Source organism: Muscardinus avellanarius (assembly GCF_963383645.1).
Source record: "Muscardinus avellanarius genome assembly, chromosome: 18".
Lineage (NCBI taxonomy): Eukaryota > Metazoa > Chordata > Mammalia > Rodentia > Gliridae > Muscardinus > Muscardinus avellanarius.
In genome coordinates this window covers 8,245,837-8,262,652 of record NC_137804.1, presented here as the reverse complement: position 1 = coordinate 8,262,652, position 16,816 = coordinate 8,245,837, and the positions used below count along the sequence as shown (strand labels likewise).

General features: G+C 47.3%; 1 protein-coding gene across 4 annotated transcripts in view; it reads left to right on the top strand.

The window, feature by feature from the left end:
• Window positions 1-912: 912 nt before the first annotated feature.
• Window positions 913-16,816, top strand: part of KIF9 (kinesin family member 9) — a gene marked incomplete at both ends in the record, with an annotated part of 37,284 nt that continues 21,380 nt past the window's right edge. For 2 of the 4 annotated variants that reach the window (XM_080715661.1, XM_080715660.1), the window contains 3 exons: window positions 3,416-3,508; window positions 4,698-4,863; window positions 9,352-9,458. In XM_080715661.1, the coding sequence (XP_080571787.1) occupies window positions 3,416-3,508; window positions 4,698-4,863; window positions 9,352-9,458 (366 nt within the window). Of the gene's footprint in view, window positions 950-3,410; window positions 3,509-4,697; window positions 4,864-9,351; window positions 9,459-11,992; window positions 12,218-16,816 lie in introns of those variants that run through there. The other 2 variants (XM_080715658.1, XM_080715659.1) reach the window with 2 other exon arrangements.

Here is a 16,816-nt window from a genome sequence, read left to right as displayed (position 1 = left end):
TAGCCTGGAGGTAGAAGGGTTTCCAGGAACCCCAGTACCACCAAAATCATAGTAATAATAATAATAATAATAATAATAATAATAATAATAATAAAATCGGCTGGGGGTGTAGCCTGGGGGTAGAATGCCCTGGACTCAACCCCCAAATAACACAAGCAAAAAGAAAAACAAGTAAAAACCTAAACAAATGAGAAGCTGGTGAGGTCTCCTGGTGGCCATGCAGACTTGCTTTATTACACCAGAAATATCTAAGGATGACGCCCAAAAGAGAGGGGTGTTCCCCCAAGGCCCTGAGGGGAAAGGACACTATAATAAGATGGGATAGTAAGGACTTCTTGTACCTAGCAACCCAGAGTTTTCTCTGAAGGGCTTTGTGGAGCTGGGCATTTGGCGCACGCTTGTAATCCCAGCATTTGGGAGGCTGAGACAGGAGGATCGTGGTTAGGGTCAGCCTCAACTACTTTGCAACTCAGTGAGACTCTGTTTCAAAATAAAGAATAAAAAATAGGGCTGGGGGTGTAGCTTGGAGGTAGAATGCCCCTGGGTTCCATCCCCAGGACCCAAAAAAATATTTTAATAAAGAATAAAAAATAGGACTGGAGGTTTAGCTTGGAGATAGAATAGTTCATCCCTAGTACCACAAAATAAAACAAAAGGAAGGGCTGTGGGCCCTGGTTGGTGTGGGAGGGGAGTGACTACAGCGCCTGGGACTTTCTCAGTAGTGACTGAAGATGGACCCACATGTGGAGATCCAGCTCCCCTCTGACCTCCAGCCATGACCGCCACCATCCACCACCCTTCCTTGAGCACCTGATTGTGCTGGGCGTATTGTGGGGGGACTCAAAAAAGAGAAGGCACAGCCCTTGCCCGCAAGCAGCTCATACACTAAGCGGGGAACTGAGACCTGCACAAATGAAGCGGCGTAAGGACAGTAACAAGCAGTCTCTCAGTAAGTACATCATGGCATGGGGTCTCCGAGTGCCTGGGCCTTGAGGGGCCGCCAGGCGCAGGCCCACCAGCAGGGTATAGGTCATTGGCAGGCTTGTTGCAGATGGCTGTGGCTCCTGGGAGGCCTGGGGAAGTGGACGGCTGGTGGATTGCATGTGCATGTGTGTGATGGCAGCTGGGGCAGAGAAGGAGCAGGGTGCAGGAGATGCTTTGCGCTGGTGTGTGCTACCCTCGTGCTGTTTGTTGGTAGGCAGGAGATTCTGGGAGAGAGGCCTGGCACCTGCTCCAGAGCACTGCTGCTGTGTTATGGTCCCTGGCAGAGGGACTCTGGATGGTGTCTGAACTTCCCTAGGCAAGAGGATGGGCCCTTGAGTCTTGTGTGGAGAGTAGTTCCCAGAGTTTTAGAAACTGTTTATAGCTGTTTGTGTCAAAACATATTTCCTTAACCCCAGTACTTGGGAGGCTGAGACAAGCGGATTCTTGGACAGCCTGAGCTACTTAGTGAGGCCTTCCACAACTCAGTGAGACCCTGTTTCAAAAATAAGGAATAAGCCGGGCATGGTGGCGCACGCTTGTAATCCCCGTGCTTGGGAGACTGAGACAGGAGGATCGCACAGGTTCGAAGCCAGCCTCAGCTACTGAGTGAGGCTCTCAGCAACTTAGTGAGACCCTGTTTCAAAATAAAGTATAAAATAGGTCTGGGAGTATAGCCCGGAGGTAGAAAGCCCCTGAGTTTCACCCCCAGTACCACCAAAATAATAATAATAATAATAATAATAATAATAATAATAATAATATAATAATAGGGAATAAAAAATAAGGCCAGGGGTGTAGCTTGGAGGTAGAATGCCCTTGGGTTCCATCCCCAGTATCAGAAGAAAAAAAAAAAAATCCTAGCCAGGTGTGTGGTGCCATAGGCCTGTAAATCCCAGTACTTGGGAGGCCAAGACAGGAGGATCATGAGTTTAAAGCTAGCCTTACCAATTTAGCAAGACCCTCAGCAACTTAGTAAGACCCTCCCATTTTCAAATAAAAAATAAAATAGAGCAGGGGGCATAGCTCACAGGTAGAATACTCCCTGGTTTCAATCCCCAGGACCACAAAGAAATGAAAACAGTATCTTCTACTCCCAGCGTCCCAGTGGTGTAGATCAAAGTGAAGTTGGAGATGAGATTGTCACTTCCGTTTCCTCAGTTGGGTTAGGTTTAGAACCGTTTGTGGTATTTTATTCCTAGAGCTCAACTTTGCAGACAAAAATGTTACGATTTAAATCGTTCTCTTTGCTAACCCCAGTATATGCCAGATTATTATTATTATTTTTTTTTTTTTTTGGTGGTGCTGGGGATGGAACCCAGGGGCCTTCTACCTCCGGGCTACACTCCCAGACCTATTTTATATTTTATTTGGAAACAGGATCTCTTAAGCCAGCGAAGGCTGGCTTCGAACCTGCGCGATCCTCCTGTCTCCACCTCCCAAGCGCGGGGATTACAAGCGCGCGCCACCACGCCCGGCCCAGATTAATTTTCTAAGGATCAGGATGTGTCCCATGGTGGCGAGGAAACGTGCTTGGGGAAGGTAGAAGTGTGCACAGGCTCTGCAGTGGGAGATGTGCAAGTGAGTGTTTGCTTCCCTGATTTGACAGCAGAAGGGAAGAGCAGCACCTCTCAGGACTTAAACTGCGAAAATTTAAGTACATTAAGTGCCACTCGATGGTAGTTAATATAATTCCACTCTGGGCATGGTGGCTGAGGAGGAGCATCAGAGATTCGAGGCCAGCCTCAGCAGGATCTTAGGAACCAGTTGACCCTTCACTCGTGCAACAGCTCCTTTTGTGGCTCCTCTGCTAGTTAGTATCTTGACTTTTATGGTGCTTTTGGCCCCTACCTTGAGAAGCACTGTCCATCATGGGACAGCGCCACACAGCAGAAAAGCCGCTTGCATGAATCTGCCTCTGTATAGCGTCTAAGCTTCCACCCTATTCCACAAAGCCACATCAGTGTTTAACAATTTGCTCTACTTGTACATATGGCAATTCTTTCTGATAGTATAAATGAGGGAAGACCTTTATTTTGTAGTATAAATAAAGGAAGATCTTTATTTATAATGGAAGACCATTATAAATGAGGGTGTATGTGGCTACCTGAAAGAAATTGGTGAGAATACCAATTAGCCTTTAGGAAAGGCAGAGGAGCCGGCTGTGGTGTTGCACTCAGTGGAGGGAGGGAGGACGGGTGGGGTACAGACTAGGGTAAGTGTACTCCCCGGGCATCTGTTTCCGACCCAGTGGTCTGATGTGTGTAGAGGAGGGTGCTGCTAGGTGTGCCCGTGAAGCAAAAGGAAGGCTGGCCATCAGAGGGCAGGAAATGGACTGCATGTCGCCCGTGTCTGTTCCTCTCCGGAGTCCCCTCTCCGTTCTAGTTGTCACTCGATGGTGATACTGAAAATCTCCTTGTTCTCTTCAGCTAGAATGGGTTCTAGGAAAAAGGTTCATGCGTACGTCCGGGTCAAGCCCACTGATGACTTTGCTCATGAAATGATCAAATATGGAGATGATAACAAAGTAAGTACGGTGTTTGCCTTCACCCCTCCTCCGTCCTACCTCCCTACAGCACAACTCCATTTCCAGACAGTCACTGAAGGACCAAGACAGGGCTGGTGAGGTTCAGATGGGCGCTGAGTCCATCAGGTGCAGGCCACGCCCTCACAGTGCTGTTAATGAGAAGGTTCATGACGCCCCATCTTTAGTTGCCTTTTTTTTTTTTTTTTTTTTGCGGTACTGGGGATTGAACCCAGAGGCATTCTACAATGCATTCTTCAAGCTACACCCCCAGCCCTATTTTTTATTCTTTATTTTGAAACAAGATTTCACTGAGTTGCAGAGGGCCTCACTAAGTAGCTGAGGCTGGCCAAGAACCTGGGATCCTCCTGTCTCAGCCTCCAAATGCTGGGATTATAAGCCTGTGCCACCACGCCGGGCTTTTGGTTGCCTTTGTTTTGTTTGTTTTGGTTTTTAGGTGGTATTGGTGGTTGGACACTGTGGCATTCTACCTCCAAGCCATCCCCCAGCCCTTTTTTTATTGTATTGGTTTGAAACAGCATCTTGCTAGGTTACTAACACTCTCCCTAAATTGCTGAGGCTGTCTTTAAACCTGCAATCCACACCCAACTCTTAATTGCATTTTTTTTTTTTTTTTTGGTGGTACTGGGGATGGAACCCAGGGGCCTTCTACCTCCAGGCTACACTCCCAGATCTATTTTTATATTTTATTTGGAAACAGGGTCTCTTAAGTCAGCTGAGGCTGGCTTTGAACCTGCACAATCCTCCTGTCTCAGCCTCCCAAGCACAGGGATTACAAGCTTGCACCACCACTCCCGGCTTAATTGCATTTAATAATTTTACTGTTGCAACTTTACATTTGTTCACTCTCAAAATTTTCTGGGTGTGGTGGCGTACGCTTGTAATCCCACCATTTGGGAGGCTGAGACAGGAAGGAGGATCACAGTTTGTGGACAGCCTTAGCTAGGAATGGGACTATAGCTCAGAAGTAAAATGCCCCTGGGTTCCATCCCCAGTACTGCAAAAATAAATAACGAAATAAGATCATCTGGGTGTGTTGCTCAAGGGTAGAATGCTGTTATGTTCAATACTTCCTATTTTCTCCAGGTCAGGCCCTGGCTATCAGTGATTTTTTTTTTTGTACCAGTTTCCTAACACATTGTCTGTCTGTCCGTCTCTCTGTCTTACCTAGAGCATTGATATTCACTTTAAAAAAGACATCCGGAAAGGAATTGTCAATAACCAGCAGACAGACTGGTCGTTCAAGCTGGACGGAGTTCTCCACGACGCCTCGCAGGACTTGGTGTACGAGACTGTGGCGAAGGATGTCGTTTCTCAGGCTCTCGATGGCTATAATGGTAATTTGGTTAATTGATTGCTGCCTTACTTTCCTAAGGACCTGAAGCGCCCCTCCTAGAGGAACAGGTACAAGTGTCTTATGATGAATAAAATAAAATATAACCCCCCTTCCTAACATTTGTATGCTTATTTGTCTCCATGTCTTAATGGTGAAAACTCACTATTTCCTGTTGGCATGGTGGGCTTGTCTCCGTCCACTGTCCCAGGACCCTGCCTTCATGGGACGACCAGAAGACCCTGGCTTTTTATAGGTTACAGAGGTCCAACTCTTACCTGCCGCAGAGTTCTCAAAAATTAGTTTTGGAGCTGAGTTTGGTGATCCCAGTACTTGGGAAGCTGAGACAGAAGGATAACAGGTTCGTGGCAACCTCGTATTTAGTGTAACTTAGTGAAACTCTGTTTCAAATTAAAAAATGGTGGGGTGTAACTCAAATAGAATGCCACTGGGTACCACCCACAATACCACAAAAAAAAAATTAGTTTTGAAGATACATCTTTAGGCTGGGTGTGGTGTAATTCCAGGATTGATTACAAACCTGAGGCTGAAACTGGAGGATTGTAGGTTAACAGCCAGCCTCAGCTACATTGTGAGGCCCTCCACAACTTAGACCCTGCTTTAAAATAAAGAACAGGCCGGGCGTGGTGGCGCACGCTTGTCATCCCCGCGCTTGGGAGGCAGAGACAGGAGGATCGCACAGGTTCGAAGCCAGCCGCGCACACTGACTTAGGAGACCCTGTTTCCAAATAAAAATGTAAAAAAATAGGTCAGAGTGTAGCCCGGAGGTAGAAGGGCTTCCAGGAATCCCAGTACCACCAAAAAATAAATAAATTAATTAATAAAATAAATAAAATAAAGAACAAAAAAATAGGGCTGAAAGTGTAGCTCGGAGGGATGTTGTCCCTGGGTTCAATCCCCAGCAAAACACACACACACACACACACACACACACACACAAAATAAATAGCTGGATGTGGTATCATATGCCTATAATCCCAGTACTTGGGAGACTGAAACAGGAGAAATGCAGGTTTGAGAACAGCCTCAGCAACGTGGCGAGACTCCCAGCAACCTAGCAAGATCCTTTTTTAAAACAAAAATTAAAAGCCGGGCGTGGTGGCGCACGCTTGTCATCCCCGCGCTTGGGAGGCAGAGACAGGAGGATCGCGCAGGTTCGAAGCCAGCCGCGCGCGCTGGCTTAGGAGACCCTGTTTCCAAATAAAAATGTAAAAATAGGTCTGGGAGTGTAGCCCGGAGGTAGAAGGGCTTCCAGGAACCCCAGTACCACAAAAATAAATAAATAAATAAATAAATAAATAAATAAATAAATAAATAAATGCCGGGCGTGGTGGCACACGCTTGGAATCCATCAGCATTCAGGAGGCTGAGACAGGAGGATCACAGTTCGCAAACAGCTTCAGTTACTTAGTGAGTCCCTTTGCAACTCAGTGAGACTCTGTTTCAAAAATAAAAAAAAAAAAATAGAGCTCGGCGTGGTGGTGCACACTTGCAATCCCAGCATTCGGGAGGCTGAGACCAGAGGATCACGGTTCGTGGACAGCCTCAACTACTTAGTGAGGCCCTCTTCAACTCAGTGAGACCCTGTTTCAAAATAAAGAATAAAAAATAGGGCAGGGGGTGTAGCTCGGAGGTCATATGCCCTGGGTTCCATCCCCAGACCCGTAAATTAATTAATTAATTAAAAATTTAAAAAATAGGGCTGGGGGTATAGCTCAGACATAGAATGTCTCTGGCTTCTGTTCCCAGTACTGCAAATAATAATAATAATAATAATAATAATAATAATAATAATAATAGCTGGAAGTGATGGCACATGCTTTGTAATCTCAGTACTCAGGAGACTATGACAGGAGGATCGCAGGTTCAAAGCCAGCACTAGCATCTGAGTAAGATCTAGTTTCCAAATAAAAAATAAAATAGGGCTGGGAATGTACATTGGAGGTAGAATGCCCCTGCATTTAATCCCTAGTACTATACACAAAAAAGTAAATTTTGAAAGTCACGGTTTTCTTTTGTATGTGTATGTGTGTACATGCTCAGGACTGAGCCAGGGCCTTGTGAATGCCAAGCATGTACTCTACCAGTGAGTTACACCCTTATTCCCAGTTTTGTAAGTCTTAGCCTTGCTATATAAAAATCTCTCGAGTGCGGCCAGGCATAGTGGCACACACCTGTAATCCCAGTACTTGGAAAGCTGAAACAGGAATATTGCAGGTTCGAAGCCAGTATATAGTGAGACCCTGTTTCAAAATAAGAAAAGCTGGAGGTGTATCTTGGAGATAGAATGTCCCAGGTACCACAAAGAAAACCAAAATCCACTGAGTGTGGATGCCTGGACATTGTGGTATGTTCTGCACATGACACACAGCTGTGATCCCCACTCACCTGAAGATGTCCTCGTGGCAGCCTTGGGAGGGGGGGCCCTGAGAAGGGAGAGACTGAGGAACTCGGCGCAGAGAGGCTGAGCTTGGGCACTTGTGCGGTGGAACTAGGCGTGGGCTGCAGGTTGCAGCTGCAGTGCTGCTTCCTGCTCATTTGCGGTGGGTGGGCTATCAGACGTGGTTTCTGGATCAGCTCACATGCAGAATTAGAGCCCCTTGTGTAAAGGCTGCCTCTAGTCCCAGGAACTAGAGCCTGTGCGAGATAACGCACACAATCACCGCCGTCCCGTGCGGCCCTGGCAGGTCTGCTGCATGAACACCCACCCAGTGCAGCCTTTGGGACCGGGTCTGGCTGAAGCCAAGAGGAAGTACAGGCCCCAGGTGACTGAGCCTGGGGTGCTGAGAGGAGGGCAGTCATGGTGTTCCATCTCTGCAAGTGACATGGCTGACATGGCCTTTTGGTTCCATGGGAATTTGCCATCTACAAAGAATTCTCGCCATTGACAGGAAATACCCTTCTCATTCCATCTCTTCCTGAGATTTTTTTTTTTTTTTTTTTTTTTTTGGCTGTACCGAGGATGGAAGCCAGAGGCATTCTAACTCCAAGATACACCCCCAGCCCTATTTTTTTGTTCTTTATTTTGAAACAGGATCTCACTAAGTTGCATAAGGCCTCACTAAGTAGCTGAAAATGGACTTGAACCTGTGTTCCTCCTGTCTCAGCCTCCCAAGTATTGAGATTACAGGTGTACACCACCATACCCAGCTTCTTCCTAGAGACCTTTATTCATTAGTGTGTGTGTGTGTGTGTGTCTGCACACACGGTACTGGGGATGGAACCCAGGAGCATTCTAACTCCAAGCTACCTCCAGCCATTCATTAGTGTGTGTGTGTGTGTGTGTGTGTGTGTGTGTGTGTGTGTGTGTGTGTCTGTCTGCGCACACGGTACTGGGGATGGAACCCAGGAGCATTCTAACTCCAAGCTACCTCCAGACCTATTTTTTTTTTATGGTACTGGGGGTGGAACCCAGGGGCTTTCCACCTCTGGGTTATACTCCCAGCCCTTTTTAATATTTTATTTGGAAACAGAGTCTCACAAAGTTGCTGTTAGCCTCACTAAGTAGCTGAGGCTGCCTTCGAACCTGTGCGATCCTCCTGTCTCAGCCTCCCAAGCGCAGGGATTACAGGCATGCGCCACCACGCCCGGCTTCAAGCCCTATTTTTAAAATTTATTTACTTATATATTTATTTATTTTTGTGGGTCTGGGGATGGAACCCAGGAGCATTTGACCTCTGAGCTACACCCCCTGCCCTATTTTTTATTCTTTACTTTGAAACAGGGTCTCACTGGGTTGCAGAGGGCATTACTAAGTAGCTGAGACTGTCTGCAAACCATGATCCTCCGGTCTCAGCCTCCCAAATGCTGAGATTACAAGCATGTGTCACCATGCCTGACTTGCTTATTTATTTATTGCAGTACTGGGAATGGAACCCAGGGCATTCTACCTCTGAGCTACACCCCCAGCCCTATTTTTTATTCTTTAGTTGGAAACAGGGTCTCACTGAATTGCTGAGAGCCTCAGTAAGTAGCCAAGACTGGCTTCGAACCTATGCAATCCTCCTGTCTCAGCCTCCCAAGCTCTGGGATCACAAGTATTCGCCACCGCACCAGGCTTTTTCCTGGAGATTTTAGAAGCCTTGTTGCCTCGATGTGCGAGTTGATGGCTCTTGCCAGCCCTGAGACTCAGGTAGTTCATGCTCTCGTGAGAGAAGGCTGGCATCCTCATCTCTTCAGGAAGAGCTCCAGCCCCTCAGTTCCCTGAGACCCCGTCTGAGAAGCGGTAGGACCAGGTCACATCTTGGTGCAGGGAACGGTATTGCACCACGCAGAGCACAGATCCAGGGCAGATGCCAGCACTCTGTCCGATGGCGTCCCTGTGCCCTTGCTCACCCTCCCTCCTCCACGGTGGACTTCCTGACGCCCTTGGCTGCTTCCACTGGCCTTCACGCCAAGGCACGCTGCAGTGGGAGAGCTGTCCCTAGAGCTCTTTCCTGGATGTCACGGACGTGTTTTGAAATGTTTGCAGGAACCATCATGTGTTATGGGCAGACGGGAGCGGGAAAGACATACACCATGACGGGGGCAACTGAGAATTACCAGCACCGGGGGATCCTCCCTCGTGCCCTGCAGCAGGTAGAGTGTGGGCCCGGGGAGGGGGTGCCACCCACCCCAGACCAGCTACCAGAGGCAATGGGATCCAGCTCACTGAGGACTGCAGCCAGCGTGGGCACCAGTGCCACAGAAGGAAAACACATGACCGAGGGACTGGGCTTCAGGACGGCGCTCAGGCTTCAGACTCTGACCTGCACCCACACCAAGTTTTTGTCCTCGTGAAAGAGGGAGCAGCCTGCACAGCGCCCTGGGCTCGCGGGGTCTGTGAGCCTGTGGTTCAGGATTGGAGTCCTACCCACCCTCCTTCCTGAGGTTAATGGGTGTAATGTGGTGCTTGCAGAGCTTCCTCATCAGCCTGCTCACCCCACAGCCCCCGAAAGAGCAAGAGCAACAGGGAGGGTGGGACCTGAGCTTCCAGGACGTGCCAGCTTCCTCTGGGAAGTGTGGCTGGAGACAGGCCCCTTTGGGGACTGCTAGCCTGGGTCCTGGGAAGACCCTCTGGCTAGGGAGAAGAGGTAGAAGGCTTTTTCCTATAAGATCTTGCAATTTCTTTTCTTTCTTTCTTTCTTTCTTTCTTTCTTTCTTTCTTTCTTTCTTTTGTCCTTTCTTTTTTTTCTTTCTTTTCTTCCTCTCTTTCTTTCCTTGTAGTACTGGGGATGGAACCCAGGGACATTCTACCTCTAAGCTACACCCTCAACCCTATTTTATTTATTTATTTATTTATTTATTTATTTATTTATTTATTTGCAGTACTGGGGATGAAACCCAGAGGCATTCTACCTCCAAACTACACCCCAGCTCTGTTTTTCATTCTTTATTTTGTTTGTTTATTTATTTAGTTATTTTTTGGTGGTACTAGGGGTGGAACCCAGAGGCTTTCTACCTCCGGGCTATACTCCCAGACCTTTTTTATATTTTATTTGGAAACAGGGTCTCACTAAGTTGCCGAAAGCCTCACTAAGTAGCTGAGGCTGGCTTCGAACCTGCGCGATCCTCCTGTCTCAGCCTCCCAAGCGCGGGGATTACAAGCGTGCGCCATCACGCCTGGCTTCGTTCTTTATTTTGAAACAGGGTCTCAGAGAGTTACAAAGGGCCTCACTAAATAGCTGAGGCTGTCCTCGAATGCGATCCTCCTGTCTCAGCCTCCCAAATGCTAGGATTACAAGCGTGCACCACCACACTCGGCCTTTTTATTCTTTATTTGAAACAGGGTCTCACTAAGTTGTGGGAGGCCTCAAGAAGTAGCTGAGGCTGGCCATGAACCACGATCCTCCTGTCTCGGCCTCCCAAGTGCTGGGATCACAAGTGTGTGCCACCATGCCCAGTTTATACTTTGTGTAGGACAGGTTGTCCTATAAGAAATTGCGAGATCTTAGCTGTTGTAGTGGTGCACACTTCTAATCCCAGTAGTTGGGAGACTGAGACAGGAGGATTGTAAGTTCACCGCCAGCCTCAACTACTTAGTGAGGCCCCTCCACAACTTAGTAAGACCCTGTTTCAAAATAAAAAATAGAGCCAGGCGTGGTGGCGCACGCTTGTAATCCCCGCGCTTGGGAGGCTGAGACAGGAGGATCGCGCAGGTTCAAAGCCAGCCTCAGCTGGTTTAAGAGACCCTGTTTCCAAATAAAAAATAAAATAGGTCTGGAAGTGTACCCCAGAGGCAGAAGGCCCCTGGGTTCCATTCCCAGTACCACCAAAAAATAAATAAATAAAAATAAATAAAAAATAACCCGGGCATGGTGGTGCACACTTGGGAGGCTGAGACAGGAGGATCGCAGTTCACAGACAGCTTCAGTTACTACTTAGGCCCTTTGCAACTCAGTGAGTCCCTGTTTCAAAATAAAGAATAAAAAACAGGACTGGCAGTGTAGAATGCCCCGGGTCCATCCCCAGTACCGCAAGAAATGAAGGAAGGAAGGAAGGAAGGAAGGAAGGAAGGAAGGAAGGAAGGATAAAATCTACGGCTAGGGGTGTAGCTTAGAGGTAGAATACCCCTGGGTTCAATCCCCAGTACCACAACACAAAAAAAGTATAGATATCTTCTAGTATATAAACATCAAGCTCCAGTTTTTGAAGCAACATCCTTAATATTTCATTGTCCAATCTTCAGCAGCTCAGACTACATTATTGAAGTTTAAGACTTTAAGTCCTAAACTTCAATAATGTAGTTTGGTGCCACCTAATGGAAATTTCATGTAAGTGGCACACACAACTTCAGTTTTCTAGTAGTTCTAGTAGTGAAATACTGTTTTCAAATAAAATATAAAATAGGTCTGGGAGTAGCCCGGTGGTAGAAAGTCCCTAGGTTCTATCCCCAGAACCACAAAAACAAAAAAATGGGAGACATGTATGTGGTGAGACCCACAGAGCGGCTTCACCTCACGGCCTTCTGTTTCTTGGGACGTCGTGCCTAATGGCACCGGGTGACTGGCAGCAGTGACCGGTGGTGATGGCCACCAGCTGGCTGGCTGGGCCGCGCGCTTCTGGTGGCAGGCCCACCTCGCCCTCGGGCTGCGCCCCGAGGCGACGCCCTGGTGACGCCCAGTCTCCTCCAGGTCTTCAGGATGATTGAGGCGCGCCCCACTCAAGCCGTCACCGTGCGTGTGTCCTACTTGGAAATCTATAACGAGAGCCTGTTTGACCTGCTCTCCACCCTGCCCTACGTTGGACCCTCGGTCACACCAATGACTATTGTGGAAAACCCTCAGGGGGTCTTCATTAAGGGCTTGTCAGTCCACCTCACCAGCCAGGAGGAGGACGCCTTCAGCCTCCTTTTTGAGGTGAGATGGTCAAGTCAAGGGCTCTCTCCCTTTCCCCCTCCTCCCTCTCCTCTCCTTTCTTAGGTTTTTGCTTACATTAATGATCAGAATGAACATTTGTGTCTGGTCATTTAGCAAGTTCGGATAGAACTAAAAAAATGTGAACAAGGCCAGGCGTGGTGGCGCACACTTGTAATCCCAGTAGTTGGGAGGTTGAGACAGGAAGATCGCACAGGCTCAATCGCACAGGTTCGAAGCCAGCCTCAACTACTTAGTGAGGCCCTCAACAACTTGGTAAGACCCTTTTTCAAAATAAAATATAGGCCGGGCGTGGTGGTGCACGCTTGTAATCCCCGCGCTTGGGAGGCTGAGACGGGAGGATTGCACGGATTCGAAGCCAGCCTCAGCTACTTAGTGAGGCTTTCAGCAACTTAGTGAGACCCTGTTTCCAAATACAATAAATAAATAAATAAATAAATAAATAAATAAATAAAACGAAATAAAATATAAAATAGGTCAGAGATGTAGCCCAGAGGTAGAGGTCCCTGGGTTCCATCCCCAGAATGAAAAAAAAAAAAAAATCTGAACAAAGCCAGGGATGGTGTCATGTGCCTGTAATACCAGTAAGTGGGCTAGTGAGACCCTGTTTCAAACAAAAAATAAAATAGGGCTGAGAATGTAGCTCAAAGGTAGAAGGCTCCTGGGTTTAACTTCCAGTACCAAAAAAAAAAAAAAAAAAATGTATGTTGGCTGTATCCTCTAAGAAACAGATGTCAAGATGGGATTAAATTAGCTGGGCATGGTGGCACACACTTGTAATCCCAGTTCTTGGGAGGCTGAGACAGGAGAATCGCACAGGTTCGAAGCCAGCCTCAGCTACTGAGTGAGGCTCTCAGCAACTTAGTGAGACCCTGTTTCCAAATAAAACATAAAATAGGTCTGGGAGTGTAGCCTGGAGGTAGAAAAGCCCCTGGGTTCCACCCCCAGTACCACAAAAAAAAACAAAAACAAACAAAAAAAAAAAGATGGGATTAAATGTGTAAGACTCCAACTTGGGAAATACCTGTGTAAAGGAAGTAAGGGAACGGGGTAGGTGTAGAGGGACAGCAGATCTAGCTCAAATCTTTGCACATGAAGGGCAGAAAAGTTTAGTGAAAAACCCTGGACTACCATGTAGTATAAAGAAGCTTCTGGAAGCGGACGTGGTGGCACACGCTTGTATCCCAGCATTCGGGAGGTAGAGACACAGACAGTCTCAGCTACTTAGTGAGGCCCTTCACAACTCAGAGAGACCCAGTTTCAAAAATAAAAGACAAAAAAATAGGTCTGAAGAATGCCCCTGGGTTCCATCCCCAGTACTGAAAATAAAAAAAATTTAAAAATTAAAAAAGTAGAAGTTTTTGGAAAGCTATTGGGAGGCCTTGAACCAAGTTGGTTCCAAAAAAAGCCTGGCGCGTGGGCAGGTTAGGTCCACTGTTCACACCGAGTTCTGGTGCACAGAGTGGATGGCCACAGTCCTGGCACGGCAAGGCCCAGTCCCTTTGTTTTTTTTTTTTTTTTTTTTTTCTCATATTGGGGATTGAACCCAAGAGCATTCTATCTCTGCTCTATACTCCCAGACCTTTTATTTCACTTTATTTATTTATTTATTTATTTATTTATTTATTTTTGGTGGTACTAGGGGTGGAACCCAGAGGCTTTCTACATCCGGGCTATACTCCTAGACCTTTTTTATATTTTATTTGGAAACAGGGTCTCATTAAGTTGCTGAGAGCCTCACTAAGTAGCTGAGGCTGGCTTCGAACCTGTGCGATCCTCCTGTCTCAGCCTCCCAAGCACGGGGATTACAAGCATGTGCCACCAGGCCCAGCTCTCCTAGACCTTTTAAACAGAGTCTCACTAAATTGCTAAGGCTCACTAAATTGCTAACAATCCTCCTGTCTCAGCCTCTGAAGTACTGGGATTATAGGCATGTGCCACCACACCCACTGGTACTGGGAATTTAACCCAGGGACATTCTACCTCTGTGCTACATTCCTACCCCTTTTGTTTTTTAATTTTTATTATTTATTTATTTTTCTGGATCTGGGGATGGAACCCAGGGGCATTCTGCAGACCTATGGTGGCTACTGGACCACCATCCAGAAGAGAGGGCTAGAGAAGAGGGCATGGGCCACTGAAGGTGCCTGGGGCTTCGTGGAGACGGTGTCGGATCTCCAAGCTATACCCCCTGCCCTATTTTTTATTTTTTATTTTTGAAACAGGGTCTCACTAAGTTGCAGAGGGCCTCACTAAGTAGCTGAGGCTGTCCGCAAACTGTTATCCTCTGGTCTCAGCCTCCCAAATGCTGGGATTACAAGTGTGTAATGTACTGGTATTGGGAAGAGAGTTAAAAAAAGTATTAATGTATCAGTCCTGGGAAAGATGTCCAACCTTGAAACATATCGTCTTTACTAAGAAAGACAGGGTTAGCCAACATGTCCTTGCATTCCTAAGAACAATTTAACACATTGTGGGGGAAAAGACGAAATGTAAAAGCCTGTGTTTGAAGATAGAGATGTCTCCCCCTCTCAGGCCATAAATCTGGGCCTGTATTTGGAGACAGAGATGTCTCCCCCTTTCAGGCCATAAATCTGGGCCTGTGTTTGGAGACAGAGATGTCTCCCCCTTTCAGGCCATAAACCCAGCTGGAGAGATAACAGAAGCAGAGCCGGGGCTGGCGATAAGGTGTAACATGATCTCCAAAAATCAAAGGGACCTGCTGGACTTAGACAATATAAAAATTCAGGAAACTGGAATTTGTTGGCATTTTCGTTCGAATTGCCCCCCTGTGTCTGCTCCGGCACAGGGCTGTGACTATCTCTATATTTCTATCTTTTAATAAATCTGCAGCAGCTGTCCAAGCGATGAATACTTATTCTTAGCTTAGGACAAGAATCCAGGGTTTTTCTGTTTGTCTCTGTGTGAATGGTGGTGGGGGGGGATTATTTCACACCACACACCTTTCCCCCCAACCTATCCCCTGCAACATGTACCACCACGCCCAGCTCCCTAGCCCTTTTAATTTTTTTTTTTTTTTTTTTTTTTTTTTTTTTTGGTGGTACTGGGGTTCCTGGAAGCCCTTCTACCTACAGACTACACTCCCAGACCTATTTTTACATTTTTATTTGGAAACAGGGTCTCCTAAGCCAGCACGTGCGGCTGGCTTCGAACCTGCGCGATCCTCCTGTCTCTGCCTCCCAAGCACGGGGATTACAAGCATGCGCCACCAAGCCCGGCTTAATTTTTTGTTTGGAAACACGGTCTCGCTAGATTGCTAAGAGTCTTGCTGCACTGCTGTGGCTGGTCTTGAACCCCAGTCCTTTTCGCTCAGCCTCCTAGGTACGAGGATTAGATGTGTGGGCTCCCATGCTGGGTTGCAAAGGCCGGGTCAGGGAGGCTGCAGTGGAGGAGCGGGCCGGGCTCTGCTTCTATAGCTTTGGGTCCTGCCACACACACAGTGGTGGGCAGCATTCAGCTCCATGTGGTTCTGGAACTGAGATCCCATTGTCAGCTGGGGCTGCCCTGGGCCTCACACAGCACCTCACTTCAAGGTCCACAGCAGAATGTCTGTGGTAAAATTAGCAATCCTGAGGTTTAAGAGGTCCAATAAGTTCCTAATATGACACATAAAAGAAGTCTGTGGAGGGCGAAGGGCTCGCCCGCCCAGGAGAGTCTCCTTCTGCCTCACTAAGTCTTCCCGTTTCTGAGAAGTGCCTACTGGACCACCATCCCGGAGAGAGGGCTAGAGAAGAGGGCATGGGCAGCTGGAGGCGCCGGGGCTTCGTGGAGGCCGTGTCGGATCTACAACACCACGCTGAGGCCCTGCCAGTCCTGCTCTCGAGGAAGCGGAGCTGGGCGTGGGCTCTGTGACCACCAGAAAAGTGGCTTTTGTGTGTGGTGTCTTTTAAAGAGCGTAGGGTTTTGTTTAATGCAGCCTCACTATGAATGTGACTATGTGAAGACTTCTTTTATGTGTCATGTTAGGAACTTATTGGACTCTTAAACCTCAGGATTGCTCATTTTCACCATTTTGGGGAATTTTTTCAGCCATTATCTCTTCAATGGTATCTTTTTCACTCTCTTGCTTATCTTCTTATCTAATATGAGACCGCTCTCTCACCTACCTCCATGCCTCTCGCCCCTTTTCCATTTTATTTTATTTTATTTTATTTTTATTTTATTTTATTTTATTTTTTTTCGGGTCTGGGGATGGAACCCAGGCTCATTTGACCTCCAAGCTACACCCCTGCCCTATTTTTTATTCTTTATTTTGAAACCGGGTCTCACTGAGTTGCAGAGGGCCTCACTAAGTAGCTGAGGCTGTCCACGAACCGCGATCCTCCAGGTCTCAGCTTCCCGAATGCTGGGATTACAAGCATGGGCCACCACGCCCAGCCCTTTTCCATTTTTTCTACCATTTTATCTATTTTTTTTTGTGTGTGGGTCTAGAGATGGAACCCAGAGACATTTGACCTCTGAGCTACACCCCCAGCCCTATTTTTTATTCTTTAATTTGAAACAGGGTCTCACTGAGTTGCAGAGGGCCTCACTAAATAGCTGAGGCTGGATGAGAACCTG